Genomic DNA, 26,465 nt, shown 5'->3' on the forward strand with positions numbered 1-26,465 from the left:
GTGACATGCAACAGACTGCAGCTGCAATGCCATTCCCTGGCCTGCTTGTAACTCCTCTTGTAGATGCAGGGAGAGATTTTTCCTCCACTCATCTTGAGGATTGCAGTCAGCAGAATGAAGTCTGCATTTAGCCAAGTGTTCCTGGCAACTCTAACTTGGACCAAAGGATGGCATGCACAAAAGTCAAAGAGCAATCATTGCTCTGTCAGTACAGGAACCTGAGTCATACTAAAAGCCTCTCAAGGAAGGGCACAGTGGAGATACCAGAAATTCAAGCTGGAGCAAGGAAATTCTGATGAAAGCACCACAGCAGTGATGAGGTAGCAGATAAGACTGCCAGAAAAATAGCATCACAACCTTATAGACAGTAGCACAGAGGGAAACACAATGCCAAAAATGGGATGAAAATTGATGAACCACTAACTGTCTGTGAAGAGAGCCACACTAGGAAGCCTTAAAATAAGAAAATCATAATAAAAAGAGGGCAGGAACCAGAAGAGGTGATTAGGTCTGAGTCAGAAGTAAAAAGTCAGTAAATGGAGATGAGAATAAAAAGGGGAAAAGAGAGAGGGATTAAGTTCTTACAGGATTAGGGGTTAAATCAGGACTGTCCCAAGAAAAAGCAGTGGTAGATCAGGAAGACTGTCCATCCTGCACGGACTGATGCCATGCAGAGACACCAGAGCAAGCATTAAAGGAAAAACTTGTATCTCCTGTGCTCAAGAACTACAAAGGCCCTGCAAATTAACTGGTGCAGTGCCTGGCTCAGATAAATTGTCCTGTCCCTCCCATCAGCTAAGGCCTCACTGGGCATCTTTACACCAGGCTGCAATGTGACTTATAGCTATGCCCAGAAGAGAATATCAGATGCAACAAAATAGTGAGGGCACTGGAGAGGCAAAGGGAAACTGGAAAAGGCAGGAAGGAACTGGAAGGAACTGGAAGGAACTGAGACTGAAGAGTTGTCAAGTACTACCAGTGTTAAAGAATTTATGCTAAAGAAGGTTTAAACGAAGGAAAAAAGCTTTCTTTCAGTGCCCACGTTTCTAGGAGAAGCAGTGTGGAGTAGAGGAATTTTTGTCAGATGGATCTCAGATAACAGATCCAGGAAATGACCTGGTAACAAATGCAAGGGAAGTCCAGTCAGCTGGTGTTCTTGCACAATTTTCTGGTTTGTCAGACTTAGAAAAATATTTAAACATACACACACACAGAGCATTCTGTTTGGCCACTCTGCTGGTCAGCATTGCTCCTGGGAGCCCTGTTTATCCAGCAGTATTCCTGCAGCTGGGAGAGCACTGCTGAAGCAACTGTGACACCCCTACAAGCCAAGCACCACCTCTGAAGCCTTGACAAGCCAAGAAAGATTGCCGAGGAAACTTAATCCATATTCCTCCTTTGTTACAAGATTTCTGCCTAGCTCATGTCTACTCAAGGATGAGCTGGCAGCTGGGAATGCAGGAGGGACGGGGGCAGGTGTCAGGGTGTGCTTGGAGCTACTGGCCATTGCTCCCAAAGGCTTTTTCCTTTCAAACCACCACAATTCTCACTGTCACTGAAAAAATGAAGAGTTGCTATTGGAAAAAAGAAGAAAGTACAAGTTTTTGATGTTTTATTGACACATCCCTATGCCGAGGTTGGGGGTGGTAATCACAGAATCTTAGAACGGATTGGGTTGCAAGGGACCTTAAAGATCATCAAGTTCTGACTGCCCTGTTGTGGGCAGGGACACCTTTCACTCGACCAGGTTGTGTCAAGCCCCATCCAACCACTCCTTGACCACTTCCTGGGATGGGGAACCCACAACTTCTCTAGGCAAGCAGTCCCGGCGCCTCAGCACTCTCACAGTAAAGAATTTCTTCGCGACACCAAATCTAAGCCCGCTCCCTGTCAGTTTGAAGCCATCACTCCTTGTCCCGTCACTCCGTGCCCGGCAAACAGCGTCTCTCTAAGGCGTTTCAGGGCCGAAGCCGAGGCGGGCGGAGGGACAATCCCCGGCACCGGCGCCAGCTGTGAGCGGGGGGCGGCGAGAAGCGCCGGGCGGGGCCGGGCGGGGCTGCCCCGGGGGTCTCATAAGGCCGCCCCCGCCGCCGCTCCGGGCCCTGCCGTCCTGCGGGGCTCCCCAGACGCATCTCGCCATCCCCTCCCCTCGCCCAGCCCCGTTTCCCGTGGCGAGGCTCCGCCACAGGGGAAGTGACGCCGGCGCCAGGCGAGCTTATATAAAGGGTAGGTGGCAGCGGGCGGAAGCGAGCGGGGCCGAGCGGGCGGGGGGCGGCGGGCAGTGCGAGCGGGGCGGCTGCCGCAGCCCCCCGTATTCCGGCCTGGCCATGGATTTCCACAACATTCTCGTGATGGCCTCGGAGCAGCAGGGGCTGAACGCGGTGCCGGTGAGCTCGGGGGCGGCTGGGGCTGCCGGGGGGCGCGGGGCCGGGGCGCGGTGGCGATCGGGCCCGGGGAGGGCCCCGCGGCCTCGGGAGCCCCTCCCGCCTCGGCCCCTGGCAGGGCAGCACCCGCCGCTGTCTCTGCCGGGCCTTTCGCCTCGCCGGCGGGGGCTGCTCGCTCCTGGGGACTGGAAAAGCGTCTGTGTGAGGGGAGGGGGCGAGCGGGGCCCCTTCTGTCAACAGGTGCCGGCACCCCCCGGCTGGGAGCGGGCAGCCGCCGCTTGCCCTGCTGGTCTGGCAGTGCCGACAGCCCTGCCGGGAGCGGAGCCGTGCTGCGGGGGAAGGCAGTGCCCAAAAGCCGGCTAAGTCCTTTTGTTCGCTCTGGAAACGCGAGTCTGCCACGTCTCCAGTGCGAGTCGGAGACAAAGTGACAAGTTTCGGGTGAATGGGCTGCGTTCTCTGAGGTCTCTGTGTGCGCCGCGAAGGAATAACGTGTAACAGCGCTGTGGGGAGGGCTGGCCGAAGGCTTTTGGTATATTGTTAATATTTTTCTGAGGTCCGTACTTCAGCAGTTTGTGGTTTAGTTCAAGCTATCAGTAACATGTGGATTCCGTGTGCGATAGCCCACTGACTTGCCTGGGTGAAATCTGGCAGGACGAAGGGCACGTGGCCTTTTCATACATTCATATCCTGGGTTTCATTCCTCTAGGAGAACCCAAATTATATGTCTTGAGTGCTTATTTGGATAAGAAATGTTTTCTCCTTGGTAGTCACCAGCTAGGGAGACACTTTTTATATTTGCTTTTCAACAGAGTGTCAGAGTTCTGTTTCTGTAATTAGTTTGCTTAAACCCAGGGTAAATGAGGGGTAGTTGTTTTTAGCAAAAATTGTGGGAAAACCAGGAAAAAAATCCCCCATACTCTCAATTGTACAGTGTCTTCATTTTGGTGGTGTCAGAACTAGTGAATATCAGTGTCTCTGTATCATTAGTAAAACTTTGGGAATGTTCACTAATAGAGTGACCCGACCATATGGTAGATGTGAAATTAATCAGATTCCATTGTGGGTTTAAAATCTTATAAAATCATCTTTTTTTGTATTTAGGTGTGTTTAATTTGTCTCTGACCCTACATAGGAATCTGGTTCATAACATAAATAATAAAGTAACAAATACAGAAATACTTTATGTTTATATAAAGTATACTTAAATTTAAATGCCCATTTGAGTGGTCTTAAGCTGTTTCATTAAGTTGTCGCTGGGTTATTATAATTATTGTTAATAATAAATAACAAATAGAGAAATACTTTAGGATATTTAAGTGCCCATTTGATTGGTCTTAAACTGTTTCACTAAGTTGTCACTGGGTTATTATAATTATTGGTTTTGATGTTTAAAGCTTCTCTTTACAGTCTCAGTTTCCCCAAGCAGCTTTACTGTGTGAGCCACTACTTTTCTTGTTACAAGTTTTAATCCATGATGATGAATTGATAAAATATCTGCCATAATCCTCATTGTGGATGTGATGGTGGAGGGAGGGGATCCTCCTTCTTGTGCAATGAATGAGGGTTTAGCTACTCTTTTTAGTAAAGGCAGCATTAGGATTTGCTAATTCCTGATTAACTCATGGAGTAAGAGTGCAATTGAATCCATAGTTGAAACAGTTTGGTTTAGCACATTAGTGGTGCAGCTTTTAACTCTGAAGTTGGCCCCAGTCTCTGAGCAAAAGCAGAGCTGCACTTGGCACTGCTTGAAGCTATTTGCAGCTGCTGGGCTTTAAAAGAGAGCCCATGGAGATTTTACAATCACTGGACATCTAAACAACTCCACTCTGTTAAAGCTAGTATATTAAATGTGTTTATGTAAGAAGAATATAACTATTTTTAAATACTTTTATTAAAAACACCCTATAGACTAATTGCACATTTACTGGTATATAAAATTACCAGGTTTCCAAAAATGTTAGTTCCTGCATTAACAAGCATGTCCTCTGAATTTCTCTCTGAGAAATTTGTTTTAAACTTTACAGTGCACCTAACTAAATGTTCCATGCCCTTTGTAATGAAAGACAGTGACATGAACAAGTAGTGTATATTCAAAGTATATATAAATACATATACCCACTAGAGCAGATTGTGTTGAGTTCAAAGTAGAAACTACATAAAAACTCTAAGGAATAATGTGGCCTTGTATTGTAAAAGAGGGGCCTGGATAAAGCAGATATTACATCATGTCGCTGTAAAAACGAATCTGCTTGTTCATCTCCCTATGGAAATCCAGATTCAAAAGGAACATTGCTGAAATCAGCCTTTTGGTGCCCTGTTAGTTGCATCAGGTTTTGTTTCTAAATAAAACAGTACATATATGAACTACTGCCTAAGCTATTAATGATGTGCTGCTAATCATCTTCACAGCAGTTGCTAGTAGAGCCCCAGGTTTTATCTAATATTCCATAGGGGTTTCATTGCTGTATTTTATTACCTGTGTTCGTATTAGCAGTTCATCAGATTTTCAGTATGGTCTTGCTTTGACTAGACATGATAACAGTTATGAGATTTAATGTTGACTTTAGGGAGGTTTAAATAGATTGTGTCACTCATTTTGGTGAATTTGGTATACTGTGTTATGCCACGTGTTTCACATGACATGACAAAGCACTTTCAGATATTTTAATTGTAGCTATTCTTTAAAATATGGAATTTTATTGCAGCCTAAAAAAAAAAAACCCCTGAGGACAGTTGGAACCAAGTCATTCTTTTATTTCACCTTAGTTTCTAATAAACTATTAATGACAGTATAAACATCTCATATTGCTCCCGATTCCTTTTAACTGAGGACGAAACTTTGGTGTACAGAATTTACAGAAATCCGATACAATTTAACCACAAAGAGGTGACGCAAAACTGAAAGAGCTCTTCATCCACGTCAGCACTTGTGAGGTCTCGCTGTAAGTTGGACTGATACAAAGCAGCTTCCAGTGAAGCTGGCAGATACAAGTAGCCAGGAGGAATTCAGTATTTCTGAAGTGAAACACTAACAGGATCCCAGAGTTTGTTCAGAGGACCTTGAGTTACAGAGCCTGCCCATCGAATTCTAATCTACAAATTATTGAGCGTTTGCCCGCAGGCAAGAGAAGCCCAGCATGAGAAATAATGGGAATGGCTGTGAAGTGCAGATTGCTGCTGTAAGACCAGACTCCCATCGATTGATGTGTGTGCATTTATTGTGTGCTTAAAACTGGTCTCAAAATGGAGCTAAAATTATTTGGATTGCATCAGCCTCCACAGGAGGCAACTGCAAGATACACAATGTGAAATATTGGCGGGGTGAGGAGGGCTTTTGCTCTCAAGTTCACTGACGTGATAGTAAAGTTCCAGACTGTCGAGGTTTAAATGCTGACTAGTAAAATTTCCAGCTTTTCCTATTCCTGGTTACTTTTTTTTTTCCTGTGTGAAACAACTTTTCGTAGGAGAAATCTGCAATTTTTTTTCCAGCCGAGGGTTCTGCTTGGATGTTGTGGCAGCAGTTGCAAAATTGGAAGAAAATAATTTTTGCTTCTTTAGGAATAAAATATATGAACCTGTTGAATTAGTTTTGGGAGAGGAGAGCAGTGTGAGCTGATAAGCTGAGCGTTTTATCTTTCTCTCGGTAGGAGTTGTTAGAACCTGAAATGAAGCAAATTTAAACATGCTTGTTACCTAGTATTTACTTTGTCACAACCAGAAATTGAAAGCGGCAGTTGTGAAATCACCTTGTGCGTATTCTAAGACAGTCACACTGCAGAGTCAGCTGCTGGGAACCCCGTGGTGAATCTGTAGCAGAAGCTTTGGAAATACCAGTTCAGGATGAAGGGCAGAGGCCCCTGGGCAGTGAACACAAATGGCCACTTACAATGTGGAAAGCTGCCTTTTGAGGAATTGGCCTTGCAAGAGGAGTGACACAAACAAGGATGTATGTGGTGGATGAACCATTCCTGATGTTCTCAGGAAATTATACCCTTGTCTTGGTTTAAAAAGACAGGTGTCTGCTAAGGAAGGCAGGAGCCTTTCTTGAAATGGAAAATGTAAACCCCCTCCTTCTGAATTATTATAATTTTTAAATTAAGGGGCTCTTAGCAAAGATATGGGAATAGGAATAACAATTATTTACTAGGAAAATGAAAATAAAAATGCAGTAATACAAAAAACACTGACAGAGTCAGAATATGACCTGACACCCTGTGGGTCAGGGTGTTGGTAGCAGCCTGATTAAATGGTGGCTGCAGCCCTCCTACAGTGACAGATGTGGTTCTGTTGAAGCAATGATCCTACAGAAGGGTGTCTTTGAAGGTCCAGTGGTGGTGTAGATGGGCCTGGTCTTCCTTTGGGAATTTAATGGGAAAAGGCTCTCTGGTGTTCCAATTCTCAGATTTTTATCTAGGTAGGAATGCTTGGTTCTTCCCCCTGGGTGGAACATCTCACAATGAGATGATGTAATTTTATCAGTCATGCAGTGAGACTCAATGGCCCATTTACAGCAGATGTCTCCCTGGATGGAGGATGGGTCATGGAAGAGATAAGCAGCACTGTCCCACCTGGCTTTAACAGGTGGTGATAAAGTACATAGTCCTGGTTACATTTTGCATTGTAACTTAAGAAAACCCTGAAGAATATTTGGGAGGAAATGGGGACTTCCCATTGGAGAAGGTTACATGTCTTGGCAAATTATAAGGAAGAAATTATCTGTGAAGAACAGGCAAAGTATCTCCCCAGCCAGTGAGAGCCCCTGCAAGTTGCCTGCAGTGGATAACACAAATGGAATTGTCTTTGCCCTGCATGTGCAAGCACATTGCAGTAACTGAGCTGCTTGGGTGCTCTACTTGAGAATTGGATTTTGCAGAATTGATCACTTGCATTGATCTTGCATTGCCACCTGTGTAAATATTGACAATGGTTAAAGGCAATACTACTACTGCTACTTCTGGCTGGCACTGGCGTTTGGTCTAGGCCCCTTGGGGCTTCATTTGGGTGCCAAACATCTGCAATTATTTTATAAATTCTGTTTTATAGTCCAAGATTTGGTACTTGAATGCTGAAATCAAAATAGCTACAACTCTATCAGGATCATGTGCCACGTTTTGAAGGAAGTCAGTGACTTCAGAGCAAATAGTCACTGTTTACAGCTCGAAGAGTGCAGTGTTCTGGGAACAGCATCACCTGCTCTTTCCTAAAGGCTAAACATTTCTATTCCTCTGTTGATTTGACCAACTTAGCAATAGCTATTAAAAGCCAGAATAGTGCAGCTGCTCTTTGGATGGTATAGTGATGTGTGCTGGCTTATTTGGCTTGCTTTACCTGCAGTCTGATGCATATTCATTTGCACTGCATATAAAACACTTTATTAGTGTTTGCAGAACGAGTGTATGCTTCAGTGCTTTTAGAAAGGCTACAGTTCAGCTGGTTATTTTGTGCTGTTACTGAATGAAAGTGAGCAAGACATACCCATTTTCTGTACTATTGCTAATACTCATTTATGATTTTTTTTTTTGCTGCATTTTCAGTTGTTAGTCAAGATTAAGAAATGCTACTGATTGGAAATTTTAATTTAAATTTTGCATGATTTGTCATTTAACAGCAGTCAGAAACAAGCTTGTCTGTCCAGCTACTTTACAAACCTGTTCCTGGATAGGGCTGTTAGTCACAGCACAGCAAAACAATGCCTGAAAACTGCTTCCCCATCACTTTAATTCTTTATAAGGTTTCCCAACAGAATAAATCAATCTACATTTGTCTCTGCTGTTTAGCAGTTTCCAAAGGTGCTCCTTAGGCACAAAATCATTAAGCTGGAAAAGATGCTTGAGTACTGCACAGTTTTTAAAACAGAGTTTTCAAAACTGAGGGCACAGTTGAAATGGAACAATTAAATGAAGCTTTGCCAAATTAGGTTACCAATGACAAAACATGATGTGTTTAACTTTGTAAGATAATTTACAAAGTCGTCATTATACTAAGATGAGTATACTACAAAGTACTGCAAGTAATTTCTAAGGTACTAATTTGCTTCAACCTGTTTCTGACAGGATTTTGACTGATAATGTGTGGATTGCTTTGCTTCTCTGTCTGTTCCTGTTCAAATGGAGTAAACCAGATTTCTTTGGGACATAGAGCCATGGGCCACATTTGAGCAAAAGCTGAGAGGCAGTGCTGCGTGGCAGTTCAGGTTTCCTGAGCAGTCAAATCCTGGAATGCTTTTGGTGCAAACAGGAAAATCAGTTCTTAGGTTGTGGTAAACTTCCTTGCAGAGAGGTGAAGCTCAGGAAATGAGCTTGGCTGTAGTAGGTCTTTAATGGGATGAGGTGACATGGCAGGTTTTAATATGCAATGTATGTGGATGGTGCACCTTAGTAATTGTGCTCTGGTCATCTCAGAAACTGCTTGAGAAGACTACAAGTGGCTGGTATTGTAGTTGCCCTTCTTGGAGCCAGTTTTGGATGCAGCTTAGAAATGAGCCTCCAAACCTTGCTTCTTGGTGCATGTATATTCAAGCTAATTTATGGGTTTGCATGTTAGTTATTAAGGTAATCCAAGATCTATTCTTGTTCTGCTGATCAATGAATCAGAAATGAGAATGAAGGCTTCCATTGTCTGATATTGATGTTTATAGGGAGATAGGCTGCCAGCCTGCCTGATTATTGCTTCTAAAACATTTGGATGTAGTTTTCCTTACCAGATATTGTTTTGATTATTTTAGTTAAGCTTCTTAAGGCTTTATGGGGACAGAAAGGTATTTATAGAAATGCTGACTGGTGTGGCTCTTTAGTGATACTTTATTTGGGTCTTTTTTCACATCTCTTTGGTGAGAATCTTAATGTCTCATGTGGGAGATCTTGGTTTGGATTTTAATCTGTTGGTTTACTTCTGAAATAAACAAAAAAAACCCACCCTCTCAAACCTCAGTTTTGGATTGGGGTTTCTTTTATTCCTAAATGTATTCTGCTTTCCTTCTGCTTCTGGGTTTAACTGCCTTCTATTGTATTATCTTTACAAGTGTCTCTCTCATTGCTTTGTTTTTTCTTCTGTATTTTGTTTGTGGAGAGAAGTTTAAAAAATTTTCTCTATTTTTCCCATTTCAGGCACAATCTGGTACATTTGTGAAAGGCAGTGTCTGAACAGGTGCAGCACACTGGTGCAAATGGTTGTTATAGACCCCAGTAAGAGGCACTTGGGCACTTAACATTGATTTAAGTAACCTTTATTGGGTCTAAGAGAAGCAAAAAAGGGGGTAGTATAGATAACTTTACATCTGTTCAATTGCCAGAACCCCAGGTTGAACAGCACTGGAGAGACTTTTAAGTGTGGCAAGCTGTCTGTGGTGCATGTAATCAGTGCTGTAGTCTTTAGAGCATTTGCAGGTTGTCCTGGGAAGTGAGTAGCACAATTTGTCCTTTCCTCTGCCAAGGAAAAGGATGTTCTATGAAAACATGCAGCTTTACCTCTGGATATAATGACATATAGAATCATAGACTAGGAACCATTAATGGTGATCTACTCCAACTCCCCTGCAATGGGCAGGGACATCTTTAAACAGATCAGGTCACCCAGAGCCCTGTCCAACCTGACCTTGAATGTTTCCAGGGATGGGGGGCGTCTACAGCCTCTCCTGGTAATCTGAGCCAGTGTTTCACTGTTCCCTCAAACAACTTCTAGTCAGAATCTGCCCTTTTAGTTTAAAGCCAATACCCCTACCAATGCCAATGTCCTGTTGTCTCTGCTAAAAACTGTCCCCATCTTTCTTATAAGCTCCCTTTCAGTACTGAAAGGCTGCAACAAGATCTCCCTGGAGCCTTCTCTTCTCCTGGCAAATTACACCATGTGCAAGTGCTGTAATTGCCAGGTGCCAGGTGGGGGCTGTGTATTCTTTCACAGTTAGTGTTGAGGTCACACTGATCTCAGGTGATAAGTAGAGTTTCAGGTCAGCTGGTGTGTGGGTCACTAAGTCCATGATGTACAGCAGTATTGTGTTTAAGGTCACTGCCAGCAGGAGCTAAAATCAGTATTGTTGGTTTTACATCAGCCTATTTATTATGCTGGTATAGTCCGTTCCAGCTTTTGGAGTAATTCAGATTTTTTGAGTTGATTTATCTATTTATGCTGAATTAGGTAACCTGAAACAGAAATGAGTGTCTACAAGCAAGCTAAAAATGGAGCTGTAAACCTGCAGTCTGGAATTGTATTTACTCTGGCAGCTTGGGCTGTAGTTTGCTTTTGGTTCCTCTTGGTCAAAGACTAAGGCTGAACAGAAATACTTTTATTCCATTACTAATGTAGCCATTGCATTCCTTATTAGTCCAGTTCATATCACTCATTTTGTTTCCCTACCTGTTTTCTGGTTTCCTGCTCATTCCTTCCAAAAGCTGAGTGAGCTCTTTTGTAGATGTATCCATGTATTGTAGATGTGTCCATGTGAATGTATCTCACTCAAAAGATAGGCAGCAATTTGTTTTGAGATAAAATAAGGATTTGACAATTCACTGGAATTTAACAAAGTTTAACAGGGGTTTGACAAGGTTTAATAAGTTTAATGCAAGGTTCATTTTATTATTTAATTAATGGAAGAAACATACAAAAAAGAAGCTTGAGTTCAAATTCCTTCATTTATGAGCTCATTTAGAAAAATTCTCAGGGACTGGCAATGCAAAGAGCAAGAAGCACAGTCCTGTTGAGACACAAGGTTCTGAGTAGACTCTTTGCTTTTCTAAACTACTTTGGAGTGGCTGGATCCATTCTTAGTCCCAGGCTTGGTCAATGGTATATATCTAATGGAATTATCCATACGGTGTTTGTAATAATATGGGGTGGATGGATTAGTAATGTTGCATAATACTAATGCAACATCCTCTGTCACCCACTGAGGATCTGTCATGAGTAAGGAATCCTTCCACCTTGGGTAAGGAAGGATCTCTTAGTTTCAGGTAAGGAATTTCTAACCCTGAGAGGCATCCCTGCTCAAGGGGTCACCTGGCATCCAGTTAAGCTGCAGTTCAGGCAGAGCTCAAATCAGGCTCATCCTGATGGCAGTATTTATAGGGTGAAGTGGTTGGCTGCTGGCCAGTGGTATAGACAAGACAAATGTCCTTATTTTAGTGCTGATATCTTGTTCTGGACTTTGGTTATCTTGATCTTCTGGTGATTATGAAGGAAAAAAAAATTCAAGACACATCTACTTCCTTGGACCAGGCACTTTCTAGCTTGCAAGTTTCTCCCAAGGACTTGGGTCTGGTTGCTCAGCCTGAAAGTACAGCTGTGAGTCAAATGTATCCAGCAAAAGCCTCAGTTGCAGTGGGAATTCATTGTTTACTCTGTACCAACTCTGTGCTTAAGTCAAGTACAGGACTGTTATGCAACTCCTCAGTTTTAAAGATTGGTTTTTTACATTTCTTAACTCCTCTGACATTTTTTTTGTTCTTTGCAGAAAAGGTACAGTTTGGCTGTTGGTCCTCCCAAAAAAGTTCCCAAAGTCAAAGGTGTAGAGTCTGCAGCAGTGCAAGCATTTCTCAGACGGCAAGAAGAAGAAAAGAGAAAAAAAGGTAAAAGTACAAAATATCTCCTATGGGAGACTTTAATTCATTCTTTGCTATTTGTCACTTCATTCAAATTTCTTGCAAATACTGCTGCACATCTGTTTCTGGAATTTATGCATAGACCTGATGCTGAGAGAAAGCTAGAACTAAGTAAGGGCTGGGGACATTTGCTTGCTTTCCTAAGGGGTTAAAACATTATGCAGCTACGTTAGAATTTATGGCTGGAGGTTGAGAAAGCAGTTAAGGTGAAGAGCAAAAAACTATCTCAACTTTTGTTAGCTTAACTTGGAAAAGTTTATCTGTGTGAAAAATGGAAAGAGTTGCCATTATTCTGTCTTAAAATTCACTGTATTGATACTCCAGATTAAAGAGTCTCCAAGACATGATTTCTCCACTTTTATACTTCGTTTAAATAGTCTATGGAATAAACTAGTACTGCATTCTGCTGTTAATGTTTTGTTAAAGGTAACCAAATGTGATGGACTGGATGGCCCAGGTTATTCCTCCTCTCCTGGACCAGCCATGAGTCTGTTCCTTAATCCTGCTGCCAGGTCCAGAAGCAAGACTAAGCACAAATTCGACATGGGGCATGCTGGTACACTCTGTACTGCCACAGCTCTTGACAATAGAATGACACAGACAAGGAATAGTATCTTTATAGACACCCAAAGTACAAGTAGCCTGATCCATTTTCTAGGAATTTTTGTTTTCTTAATCTTTTTGGTATTTAGCCCCTACTCCTTGGTCTGTCCAGTATTTGGTATTTAGACGTCTCATTCACCACCTAATTCATCCTGACTCTTGTCAGCAAGTCACAGACACAAGATAGAGAGCATACTCATGCAGAAAACAGCTAAGCCAGACCAGTGAGGATATAGGACAGACTGTGGAGATAGGGCACAGGGCTCTATCAGACTTGTGTAATGACTAGCTGCTCTTTATCTGTGTTCAGCTGCTTCTGTGTCTCCCTTATATCCCTCTACACACACACCCACACACTTAGGCTATTTTGCAGTTATTACCCCCCCCCCAATACTCTTATTCTCTCCCCTTCCTTTACTTCCCTTAAACATTTGATTGTAAGTTCTGTATAGTCTCAAGATTCTCTTGCTCAGTCTCAGAACTCCTTCCACTATACAGAGATCCCATACTTCTGTACCTCCTTACACAAAGGTTCTCCACAATTTTCATTGCATCCTGGAAAGCTGCTTCCCTCAGAAAGCCTTAGTGGGTTTTGTTAGAGCAGCATTTCACTCAATTGCTTGCCTTTGTTGGAGCAGCTGACACAGGAGGGTCAGACTGTCCTGTTGGCAGACCTGGGGTCACTTTCTCGTCTATTTTGGATAGCTATTAGCCAGATATCCTTAAGTTACTTTCCTAAGTGGTTCATTAGTTTGGAAAAGATTGGCATAAAAAGTAGTGCCTTTTGTGTAACTTTCACCTGGTTTTCTTGCAGCACTGGAAGAAAGAAGGAAGAAAGAGCAGCTCTTGGCAAGGCGTATTGAACTGAAACATGACAGAAAGGCAAGAGCTATGGCCTCACGAACAAAGGATAATTTTTATGGTTATAATGGTGTTCCTGTTGAAGAGAAGCCTAAAAAGAGGAAGGCTTGTGAGAATGTTGCTCAGGCCCCAGAGGCTGAGTATGCAACAGAAGATGAAACTGAGCAACTTGAATACAGTCAGACGGAATCTGAGCATGAGCAAGAAGAATATGAAGAGAAACCATCCAAAGCTGCAGTGAAACCAAAGGCACCTCCCAAAAGTGCACCAGCACCTCTGAACTTTGCAGAGCTCTTGAGGCTTGCTGAAAAGAAACAATATGAACCAGTGGAAATAAAACCAGTGAAAAAGGTAGAAGAGAGGCCCAGAACAGCAGAAGAATTGAGAGAGAGGGAGTTTTTGGGACGCAAAAACAAAAAAGCAGAAATGCATAAGAAAAGTGAGAAGGAGATTAGGCCTACAGGAATATCCAGTTCTTCAAAAAAACTGTCTTCTCAAAAAGCATCTGTAAACACAAAACTTAATAAAAGCTCCATAGATAAACATTCCACATCTAAAAGCAGTCTGTCTCTTTCTATGGGTAGTATTGATAAGAAATCCAAAGCACCAGCATTGACTGAAAAACACCCACGGTCATCATCTTCTTCCAGACTTGATCAAATGGAAAAAAACTCACAAAATGGTTCCTTAAAAAGCTCTACTGGTAGCAGTCATAATAAATTACCTGTCAATGGTATTAGAAAGTCTGGCTCAAGCTCTCAGGTGCCACCCTCAAAACCCTCGGCCGATGGGGCTCAGAGAATGCCATCTATGAAAGAATCCAGCCTGAAAAAGTCTGCCCATGCAAAACCAGGAAAACCTGCAGCTCTTCAACATGGAATCAACTCCAATGCAAAGCGATCTGGCAGCAGCTTAGGAAAAGGAGGACCTGGACATCCCAGTGGTGGTTCAAGTGCAGGACCGGGACGATCAAGCAGCAATTCTGGTGTGGGACCGGGAAGGCCAGGAAGTGGTTTAAGCTCAGGACCTGGGAGGCCTGGCAGCAGCTCAGCCACAGGACCTGGGAGGCCTGGCAGCAGCTCAAGCACAGGACCTGGCCGACCAGGAGGTGGCTCAGGTGTGGGACCGGGAAGGCCGGCGGGCAGCTTGAGCACAGGACCTGGGCGACCGGGCAGCAGCTCAGGCATGGGACTTAAGCGACCGGGCGGCAGCTTGGGCGCTGGACCGGGAAGGCCAGGCAGCAGCACAAATATAGGACCAGGGCGACCAGGCAACAGCCTGGGAACAGGACCAGGAAGGCCAGGAATCAGTCCAAGCACAGGAGCCAAGCAACCAGGCAGCAGCTTGGGCACTGGCCCAGGGAGGCCGGGCATCAGCACAAGCGCAGGATCTGCGCGACCAGGCAGCGGCCCGGGCACAGCTGTGAAACCCAAGTGTACTGTCGTGTCAGAAACCATTTCCTCTAAAAACCTCGTCACGAGACCTAGCAATGGACAGATGAATGGAATGAGACATTTTCCAGGGCATAGACCTGTGCTTCATCCACAAGGTATGCATTTATAGAACAAAGAATTTTTTCACTGTTGTGGTTTAACTCCAATAGGCAACTAAGTACTGTGCAGCTGCTTGCATGCCCTGTCCCCCAGTGGGAAGAAGAATTGGAAAAAAAAACCAAGTGGAACTCAGATAAGAACAGTTTAATAATTGAAACAAAATTAAATAGAGCAGCTTTTAATTTATTTTACTTATTTTTACCTATGCTTGTAATTTTTGAAGTACAGGTGGTGTGAAGTATCACATGAAAGAAAACTAAGCAGCCTGTGATGGATACTGGTAAATGAACACTGTTAGAAGAAAAAGAATTAAAGGATTTGCTTCCAGCATTGCTTAATAGTTGGTCTATAAAACTTTGTCATATATTAAATAACAGATGCTTGAAGCGCTAGATGGAAAATCACTCACAGGTTTTCCATTTCAGTGTTTTGGCAGATTTATCTTATCAGTGACAAGCTGTTCTAAAAATTTATTTCTGATCAGGAGCAAGCAGTGTGCACTGTAGTGAATAAGTGCCTGGAAAGCCCTGAGCAAAGAACAGCTATCTGCTTTCCTCAGGATGCCATTGCTGATCCTGATAGGTAATTCCTCTAGCACAACTCAGGAAGTATTTCCTCTTGCTGAATTTCTAAGAAATGCTGGTTAACTTGAGGCAGAAGTTTTCCACCATAAAGCCCAGTAAATGGCTATAACCAAGGTATAGCAAGGAGAAGTACTGTTAAATTAAAATGATGTTCATGTTATTAATTAATGATTTCATTCTCTCCTGTCATTTTAGGTCTTGGAAGACCACCTATTAGTTACAAGAGACAAATAGAAGATGATGATGATGATGAATATGACTCTGAAATGGATGACTTCATTGAAGATGAAGGGGAATCTCAAGAAGAAATATCAAAACATATTCGGGAAATATTTGGCTATGACCGGAAAAGGTAAGAGAAGTAACAATTTTAGGATACTGCAGAACAAGCAGTAGAACAAGTAATTATTTGCCCTAGGAAGGGATATTAATTCATTACCTATTTTTTAATGTGCTACAAACTGATATTTAATTTTCAGGTACAAAGATGAAAGTGATTATGCCTTACGTTATATGGAGAGCAGCTGGCGAGAACAACAGAAAGAAGAAGCTAGGAGGTATGCATGGATTTGAGCTTGGATAGAAATTGCAGAGTTTGTTTGTTGCTGAAGTCATAGGGCTAAGCTAGCAAATATCCACTCTGCTTTTAACAGCAAGCCTTACAATTTTTTATACGAAAGCTTAAGTAAAAGATGGAATTCATACAGCCAGTGGTGGATACACTGAATAAGTTGTGTATGTCCTTATCAATCACAAACCTTGATCATTAAGAACTAATAAAAAACAAAACTTAACTCATTTCAAAAAATATTTTTTAAAAGTACACATTTCATTTGAAATTAAAATTCTTTAATTGGTCCCAAGCATTACAATATTCTGCTAGTTTGAGGTCTGGAAATTTTGTTTTTATTTATACGAGTGCGTGTATTTCTATAGAATTATAAAAAGTATGCTGACGCGCTTGTCTAGTCACCGATTTCAATTATCAAGGTGATATTTTCATGTTGGTTTTCGCCTTTGGGCCTGCAGAATTCTTATGAAATAAGCTGATTCTTTGTTTTTAAATGAGTGATGGGACAAGCTTTGTGAAAGCTATAAGAGTTTTCTATAGAAAATGTAAATATTGGAATGCATGGAGTCACCAAATTCTTTGGTTCTATATGGTTATACAGAAGGTGCCTTGAACATTAGAAACTTGCATCTTTGAAGTTATAGTCAGTGTCCTTATTCCTCCTGGCTCCTGAGGAATATCTGCAGCCCATGGAACACTATAGTCTATTAAGTGGAGTTAGGAGAAACGAAGGCAATTTTAAAGTGATATTGCTGTTAACCAAACTGTTGACATCCTAGAGTGAGGTTTTGCAAAGTTGAATTCCTGACTCACTTTTAACTGCATGTGTTGCATAAAGGAAGGGGAGATAAGAAATTTGAGTTAAATTCAACTTTACTTTTCCAATGGATGTGTTTCAGTAGCTGCTTTTTGGGAGAAAAATAGACCTTATGTATTAAATTTATTATTTTTTATACAATCTTTATTTTGACAGAAGTTTTAAATATCTTTTTCCCTTGAAATACTTGATTCTGATCTTATGATTTTAAAAAATCTTGATTTTTTTTAATCATAAGATTAAAATTATTATTAAAAAATCATTATTTTAATTATGCTGCATTCATTCTATAATTAAAGAAGAGCTGATATGAAATTATTCTTCAAATCAGCTGTAGTACTTTTAGCATTGCTTTTTGGGCATGTAGAAGTAAAACCTCAAGTGTCCTGAGTAGCAGTATAAAGGATTTAATCTTGTTTGGCAGCTTGAGACTTGGTGTTCAGGAAGACTTGGAAGAACTGAGACGGGAAGAAGAAGAGCTGAAACGCAAGAGACAGTCTAAGAAGCTGAGGACACGTTAACTGACTTAGGGTGTTGACTTTGTTCATGTTTCTGCTCCCCTCTGCCTCCATACATCTCTTGTTCTACTTCAGTTTCCATTTGCTTGTTAGCGGGCAAAAGAATATTTAAAGGGATTAAAGTACTGAAAAGCAAGGCTTTAGCTTGACCTAAATAAGATATTTATTTTTAATACTTGCCAGGGTTGTTTTTTAATGAAGAAATTAATGCACTAATGCATATTAAATGGAATAAAATTAATAGATGTTTCCATTGATTAAACCAGTTCAAGATGCCAGCAGAAATATTGACTAGCTATGCACTGACTTGGAACTGTGTGGGCCACATACCAGTAAACCAATTTTGCATTCACTTGAAAGGAAGGAATAGCATTCTTGTTCCCTAATATTTCTTGAGACTTGGAGAGATTGCTCTGTATCCTGCCCTGTCTCCTAACCTGAGCCTCAAAGTGTTAAAATGCCATCTTTTGCACAGCAGTAGCTTGGGTGTAAATTCAACCACAGCCCACAGGTGTTTAAGGCAATAAAGTGCTGCAGATCTTTAGATTTGAGGACCCATAAAAATAATTTGAACCTCTTTATTTCTAAACAGAAAAGTGCATGTCATTTGCAAACCATGCAGTGATGGATATGGCCAAAAGATTATGTTGGCTTTTGCTGTCTGGAATTCCAGTGCCAGTCTAATTCAGTATGAGAAACACACACCCTGAAAACAGAAAATTCTAGTGTTTGTATGTAACCTGTGCTTTTGGGCTCAAGCATATGCTTGGGAATTCTTCTCCTGCCCTGTAAATTTTCAGATTTGTTCAACAGCTTCTGCTGCTGTGTTTTTTCTTGCATTAAACATCCGATGGTTAAATTATTTAAAATGTGAAGCAGTCATTTATCTGATTAGTTTTACTGTTCAGAAAGAACATCAGAATTAAGTTCTGTTAGAATGCACTTGCAGCTTTTCAGTATTATCATGTAAACTAGTTAATACTTGTGATTGATTTCAACAAGCCAAAAACCTAAAATATGTATAGCAGGAGCCTTAGTTCAGTTACTTACCTTAATGCCCATATTTGCACATTATTTCTAACTATGCATTTTAAAGACTGTTTGTTTCAGTAACTGAATTTGTTTACAATCAGCACAGGTTTCATGTAAGTCGACAGAAGTTGCACTGAGACCTGAAGGTCAAATCTGGTGTTGCATCTACTTGGATTTCCCCAAGTTGCCCTTCAAAGCTCACCAGTGTCATTGCTCAGCTTTGCCTCAAGCTCCAGGACTCCATTGGTAGCATCTGCCTTCAGCTGCTTCACACCATTATGTTTTAATGCTAGAAATAGGGTTAAAAGTAAAGAAAGGGCTTTGGGTGTTGGTTGGGGGCGGGGAAAAAGGAAAAATGACATTGTGGAGAAACAACAAAGGAACCTTTCCTCTTGGGGCTATTCTTAACAGTGCCGCTTCTCGGAAGCGGTTCAGATAGCAACCTGTAAGGAACAGTCTTGGAAGCTGCTGAAGTTTAAACATCTGATTCTTAATGTAAGAAAAAACAGCTTTGCCTTTTTAAGATGTTTTCTGTCAATGGTGTACCATTTCACTGCCTCAACAAAATACTGATGTAAATTAATGGTATAGATTCTCTAGCCTGTCTCAGTATTGGCTGACATGGAGCCCAGGTGAGGATACCATTGTTGCTCTTTCTCTATTAACTAACAAAAACTGTTTCTCAGTGTATGCACTTGAGACCATGCAAGGTAGTGTAGCCTCACTGTCTAGAAGTGTGTTGTATTCTCTGCTGCATTGGGACCATCTCAAATTTTCTGTTGGAGATTTCCTGGTTTCTAGAATTACCCATTCAGGACAATGGGCTTTGGGACCATAATCAGGTTCTGGGTTTGTACTTTTTTATTCTTTTTAGCTGGAGAAAGACTTGAGGTCCATCAACCCAGACAGCTATCATCTGTGAACACCTTCCTGCCTGGTTGGGGAGAAAAAAGTCCCTTATGAAGCAAAAGAAATATATTAAGTTGAAATTGGTTCAGTTGGGAAAGAAATCTGCATTTCAGACAAATACAGGTTAATTAAAACCTGATTATTTCACCACTTTCTGATTATTTAACCATGCAAGATCAGTTAAACTTCTTAATCTGTAAAGCACTTTGTCATTTAGATGGTGACTGGAATGTACTCTGCTAGCCTCCCTAAGACACTGTATAACTTTCTTCACACAGTGATCATTGCTTAAGTTTCGTCTATTCCATATGAAAAATTATTCAAGGACACATTTGTAATTTTACAGTCAAGAAGTATTTTCTCATAATTGGCATGGGATGCTGATGGATTTTCTATTTTGTACAAATGTTTGGCTTTTAATGTGCTTGCATATTTGTTGCATATTTGTATGTCAGCTAGGAAGGAACTAAACTAGTTTTTTAATTCCTGACCTTGTATCCAAAAACCTGTTCACTGTTTGCCAGATTAATAGTATTTATCTAACAACAGTATTTCAGTACTTCCAAAGTGCATCTGAATTTGAGATAAGAAAAACTGGAAGAATGCTTACATTGGTTTATCGGGATTGGATGTTCAGCTAACGATTTAATTGTATTTAAGGAAATTCTGGTTTGGTTTTAGATTTTTAATTCACCGTTTGACAATGTGCCTTTTTACTAAATTGTGTCAAAAAATAATGAATGTAGGAGGATAAAAGGGTTGGTTTCTGCTATCTCAGATTCTATATCCTTAAACTTCAGAGTGTGAAATAATGTACTTTTCATAAAACCCTTCCAGGTCTGGCTTTGATTGCACAATTAAGGTAGCTACTTCTTTACTGCTAATGCTAAATCAAATGAAGGGCACTTTCTATTGATGACTACTTTTTGAAAATGTCTTGTATTTACACTTGAGCTGTATTTCACTTTACAGCAATGTCTTTTGGAGGCCAGGGTTTTGCATATCACAGGAAGCCTTAGTGTGCAACTCTGTGCTGTGCTTTAAAATAAAAATCTTTCAAGAAGTATATGAGATCTCTATGGAAATCTGGATTTATTTTTGTGTAAAGCCCAAAATATTGTCCAGGAAAACTAATTTTCTATTTTTTTTTTGCATTTTGTAACATAGTAGCTGATACATATTTCTAGATATAGCATATTTCTGGAGACCAAAACATGTCAGAAAATAAATATATGGAGAGAATGGTGTTTAAATTGTGATGAATGTACTTCTATTTATTTTGGTGAGTGGGTGTGATGCCATATTAAAGTGTTAGTATGTAAATAAGGGTGCTTCTAGTTTTAGCCAATGATTTTTTTGCCTTTGGGGATATCATGTGTGCAGTGTCTTTTTACACAATGTGATAAAATCAGGTTAAAAACTCGTACATAGCTTACCTGCTCTCTGGTGCTGTCAAGGAAGTGTATACTTTAGCACACACCAAATGCATATACATTTTACAGAGTATGTGTACAATAAATAACAGGCATTAAACATTTTACTGCTATTTCTCATTGGTTTACTTTTATGGAAGATTTATCAGAATTACTTTCTTCTGTTTCCTCTGAGCTCTCACATACAGCAGTGTCAGTCTGAATGTTCTCTGAGATTGGTTCTCATGCAGCCAGCAAGAAGGTATGAAAAATGTTATGGAGCCACTTAACACTTCAGAAAAGATCTGAAAGTTCCTGGTGTCTCCTGCACTTTAGGCTGTCACATAATATGTACTTGGAGGAACATGTATTTAGAATTAAAATATAACCAAGTGTGCCCATTGCCTTTAATTTTCTGCATTTGAAATGCTCACAAGCAGCATCCTTCTGGGTTTCTGTATTCCCGTGTAAGGAGTCTGAACTCCCTTGATGGCTGTCTCCTCTGGAAGGGTTTTCTGCTTTGATGGTGGAAGTAAATGACTGTTGTGATCAGCTGATGCTGTGACCCACTTCAGAATGGATACACACTAATGAGCCCACCTCCCTTTCTGGGGAACAGCAATGCTTGCACACTCTTGTGCTTAAAAAAAAGTCTTAAAATATTGCAAGTCTGCATTTAATGTGTCCTATGACTACCTTGTTTTGAAGGCATGAAATCATATCTTTTTTTGAACTACCTTGTATGGAATTCCCTTTAGATTTTTAATGTAGCTTAACAGCTGTGATCAGTCAATATCAGCCATGATTTCAAGGCACTGGTGTTCTGTTCAGGAGGAGGTTCTACATTGAGTCATTATCTTAACCCAGCCAGTAAAGCTAGTTCTGAAAGCAAAATTATTTTATTCAGATTTGGGAAAAATTACAGGCTTCCCTTGTTTGAGGACTGTAGTGGTCAAGGCAAGGTGCCGCGAAAGATTACGCGATGTAATGGAAAGCTAGACATTCCTTTCCCCCCAACTCCCTAAGATAAGAGATAAGCCAAAAGAATGTGATCCTCCCAATTCCAGTAACTTTCCACTAACCCTAGTAAAGTTCCACCCCTTACTAACCATAGAAGGTAATGCAAGACCCCTAGGTGATGTAATGCAGACCCCCAAACCTATATAACCCCATGATATGAGACAATAAAGGCCTTTGACCGTCCATCACATTGATGTCACGTGTGTCACTGGCCCGGATGGTCCTGGGTAAGATTGGACCACCGTGCTGCTCCTTAGAACCAGGTCGCCTTGCCTTGCAACAAAAAAGGCAACAGAGGACAGCTTTTAGTTGTAGTTTATTTGGAATAAGATTTCAGTTCCACAAGACAGAACTGCAGTTTATTTATCCCATGGATAGCCTCTTCTTACCTCTGGAACTGCATATGGAAACATTCATTTTTCCATGAGTCTGGTAATCTAAAAAGCCTGGACATACTATGTTTACCATACTCTGTGGAATGAAATTAAGGACAGAGGTCATTCCTGAAGTAATCGTAAATGTCATGAGTTTAGTTCTGACTTCTCTGTCCACAACTAATAGTTCTGTTTTTCCTCACCACCTGATGCTTAATTTGCTTTGAGGGTTCCTGCCTTTGGTTCTTCATGGAAGTCTTGGGTTTTCCCTACATCCTTCTCCCTCTACTGGCAAATTCATGATTTTTTTTTGAATCCTGGATGTAACTTTCTCAACATTCCTTCCTTGAGAACAGGCAAGTGTTCTGAACTGATGCCATCTCATACTCTGTCTGAAAGTAGATGGTAATCAACAATTTAAAGAATCAAGAGCTTCAATAGATTTTTTTGGTGGAAGGAGTTGGCTGGATTCTGATTTGAAAAACACTTGAGTGTAGAGTTCCAGGTTTTGTAGTGCATGGGAATAACTGAACACATACCCGTGAACGCATTGAGTACAAAAGGCTGTTTGAGTGCCTTACATGCACTTCTCCATGTATGAAACCTCTCTTGTGGATTTCTTCAGGAGAGGTAAGTAGCTTCCTTGAATGGTGCAACTAAGGGTACATGATGTTTGTTGTGGGGCTGTCCTCAGCTCCCTATCACAATAAGGCAATAATTCTCCCTGCCACCATCTTCCAGCTCTTGTGTAGTATGGATGCCTTGTGGTCCTTACCTATATTCAGTATGTCAAGGTTTGGCCAAACAAAGAAATGTGTATGGTAGAGCAGAGCATCTGTAGATTGACCTGCTGCTCTGTAGCTGATGAATAATACTGATTACAGTTATTTTTGGACAGGAGGGGCACTTTATCTGGTTCTTGATCTGTACAGAATGTGTAGAAACAGTTTCTGAGACCTCCACACCAGGGACAAATGTGACTGTAAATGATGTGTAGATAGGCACCTAGTCCTACCTGGTCCTGGTGAGTGTTGAGAGTTCAGGCAGAGGGATGTGCTGCTGTTACCACCCTCTTCCCCAACCAAAAGGAGGGAGCCAGCAACCCCTTTATTAACCTGGCTTCTGTGCCAGCTGTGTACACAGGGAATGTGGTAATGGCAGTGCATGGTGTGCGACATGGCCCAGGCTATGGGGAGCCCTGTTTACAAGCAGTATGAGATGCTGAAGCTGGCAGGAAAATACAACACTTTTGTGGAAAGTCTCTTCACTGTTTTTACAGTTGGCAGTGAGGGCTGATGTACCTCATAGCTGCTGGCTTAAATCCAGCGTTGGTTGGTTGGTGTTTTGTAAGTGATTGTTCTGACATACAAAATGGTCCCAGTGTAGATCACACACATGGGTGACTTGCTGGTTGTTCAGAACAAAGGGGAGCATTGAGATAAATAATGCTCTTAGTCATGATATTCCCAGAGCTGGAGGTGGTTTGGGTTTTGTTAGGAAGCTTGTTCCTGCCACTTGTGTTGTGGTGTGTCTGCAGCTATTACCCAGTCTTTGGTATCTGGGATGATCACTTGAGTATATTTTAGAAGTGCAAATTTTCCCCTTAGCGTGTAATAGTTACAAGTTGAACTTGTAATTTCCATTCCATTACTCTGAAGTTACTTTAGACAACTCATAGCACTGCATGATTTTCTCCACTGGAGAAAATCCTTTAAAATGCTTCCTGGATAGTAGTTTCCTGTTGTTGAGAATCATTTCCCCTGGCTTATCTCTAAGCTTGCAACTGTATAGATGCAGGATGTTCACAGGCAAGCAGAATAATAAGACTTGTATTTAGAGTAGGAAAGTTTGAGGCTGTAGAAATGTAATTTTCCTCTTGTGTAGAGCTGAATAAAATTCCAAAGTCATATGCTGCAAGGCAAGATCCATGTCATCCCAAGACCGTAATTTTGCTTTGCCCTCTCCCTTAGCACTTGAGAAATTGCAGTCTATTTTCTGTTTCATTAACCATCTTAACTTTTCTACCAAGTCTCAAAGAAAACATCTTGATCAGGACGAATGTCTGTACTGCTGGCAGAATGATGGTTTTTAATACATAGGGTAACTTTTTATGCAGTGAGGAGTTGCAATAATAACAGAGCTGGATGTATTGCTTGATAAATCCCAGTTTGGGAGAACTTCTACAGCTTGTTTGGTAAGAATATATGTGAAATTCTATGGCTTCATTTGGAAGAGTATTACCAGTGATGGGGGCAGAGGAACTGCTAGAGGATACATGGGGCAGCAAGGCTGTGTGTTAGCCTGCTAGCAAAATGTTTCATTACCTAGAGATTAGTTGGCAATAAATACTGTGTTGATGTAATAGAGAGTTACTCATTGCAAATGATGTTTAGAGAAGATTTTGAGTCAGAGGACACAGACCCAGCTTGGAATTGAAATGAGTTGGAACAGTGAGTACTAAGAAATTTGCATCTGTAGTTTGGGTGGAAGCTTAGTCAAGGGTGACTTCTAAGCCTTAAATAGAAACACTCCTACCAGCAGCAGTGTGTCACTGCCACAGGGATGTGGTCACTCTCCTGGTTGTTATGATTGTTTTGGTTATGTGTGAACATAGAGATTTTTAAAGTGTTTCCAAACATCAAACTTACTAATAACTATAAATCTATCAGACTTTCCCAGTTGTGAAATAATAAGAAAAATTTAGATGCTTGAGATTTAAAATTTAAAATGAATGTTTTATTCTCAAACATTATTCTATGCTAAGACCTTCGTAAAACAAAATTATTTTCAAATTATCACAAAATTATTTTTCAAATTAAAAGTTTTAGATAAATGTTCATGCTGATCATTCTGTAAAAGTTTCACTGAGGATGTACTATGCTTCCTGGGCAAATGATGCGTAGTACTTGCTGGAATCTGCAATGCCTGAGGCCTGAAGGACTGAGCTTGTGCTACTTTCCAAACTGAACACTAAAGCTGTAACATTCTTCATTACATCACACACAACTTCAGCACAGAAGCAGAATCAGCATCATTAAGCATTATGTATGATGGAGAAGCTTAATGAAGGTTGTTCTAAACCTAATTATTTTCTGCTATGGCTGTATCAACAACTGTGCTCTTAGTTACTGTCTGCTTCTGGCCTTGTATCTGTGGCCTCCAGTGAGGGGGGGAAAAAAAAATTGCATGAGCTTTCTCAAGATTTTGCTCCTTGTAAAAACGTGCTACTATCATGCTTAGTCTGTCCTGTTCTGTCAGTTTTCTGGTCAGTCAGGGGGGTAGAACTGGCATTTGTCACCATTAACCTTGCTGGACCTACTGTGTTTTCCACTGAATTGGCCATCAGACTTGCATGGCCCACTTTCCAAAAGGCAGTTCTTCAGTCTCTCTGCTACGTTGTAGGGAGGCTTAAAAAATAAAAGACTAATGCAGGGAAATAAATTCATGTCAGATTTGTATTTACATATTTGTAATTCCATAAAGTTGCAAATCAGTTTTGATACTGTCAACACAGAGGGAAGAAATCCCCGCATCCCTAAATATCTGTGAATGATCACAAGGATGGGGAAGGGTCTGGAGGAGAGGCTGTAGAAGTGGGTGAGGTCACTGGGCTTGTTCAGCCTGAAGGAGACTGAGAGGAGATGTCTTTGCAGTCTACAACTTCCTCATGAGGGGAAGCAGGGGGGCAGACACTGAAGTCTTTCCGTGATGACCAGTGACAGGACTCAAGGAAATGGTGTGATGGGGTCAGGGGAGGTTTAGGTTGGGTATCAGGGAAAGGCTCTTCACCCAGAGGCTGGCTGGGCACTGGAACAGCTCCCCAGGGCAGTGCTCCCAGCACCAGCCTGACAGAGCTCCAGAAGCATTCAGGCAATGCTCTCAGGCACAGGGTGTGACTCCTGGGGTGCCCTGTGCAGGGCCAGGAGCTGGACCCCATGATCCTGGTGGCTCTCTTCCAACTCACCATAGTTTGTGATTCTATGAACAACACCTTGATTTACTGCATCCTTAATGCTTGTTCGTTCACGGGTGTCCTTGACTGGACGCTGGCTGCTCCCTCCTCATCTAATTAGGCTTGAAAGTACACAATGATCTTACATCAAAGAAGATTCCCGTTCAAGATAATCTCGACACATTCCACATTTTGCAACACCATGGCGGGTGGAAACAGCACCTAGCCCAGATGCTCACCAAGCGTTTATGAGCCCTCCGGCTCCCAGACGCCTTGGAAAGG

General features: G+C 41.4%; 1 protein-coding gene across 1 annotated transcript; it reads left to right on the plus strand.

Annotated features, from left to right (window-relative positions):
- Nucleotides 1-2,254: 2,254 nt before the first annotated feature.
- SPTY2D1 (SPT2 chromatin protein domain containing 1) lies at nucleotides 2,255-18,894 on the plus strand. The gene is made up of 6 exons (XM_084207476.1): nucleotides 2,255-2,387; nucleotides 11,830-11,944; nucleotides 13,395-14,990; nucleotides 15,774-15,930; nucleotides 16,058-16,135; nucleotides 17,391-18,894. Exons 1-6 carry the CDS (start codon nucleotides 2,328-2,330, stop codon nucleotides 17,485-17,487), a joined length of 2,103 nt encoding a protein of 700 aa, XP_084063602.1. The 5' UTR covers nucleotides 2,255-2,327; the 3' UTR covers nucleotides 17,488-18,894.
- The last annotated feature ends 7,571 nt before the right edge of the window (nucleotides 18,895-26,465 follow it).

The sequence above is a fragment of the Fringilla coelebs genome (assembly GCF_963513975.1).
Source record: "Fringilla coelebs genome assembly, chromosome: 6".
Lineage (NCBI taxonomy): Eukaryota > Metazoa > Chordata > Aves > Passeriformes > Fringillidae > Fringilla > Fringilla coelebs.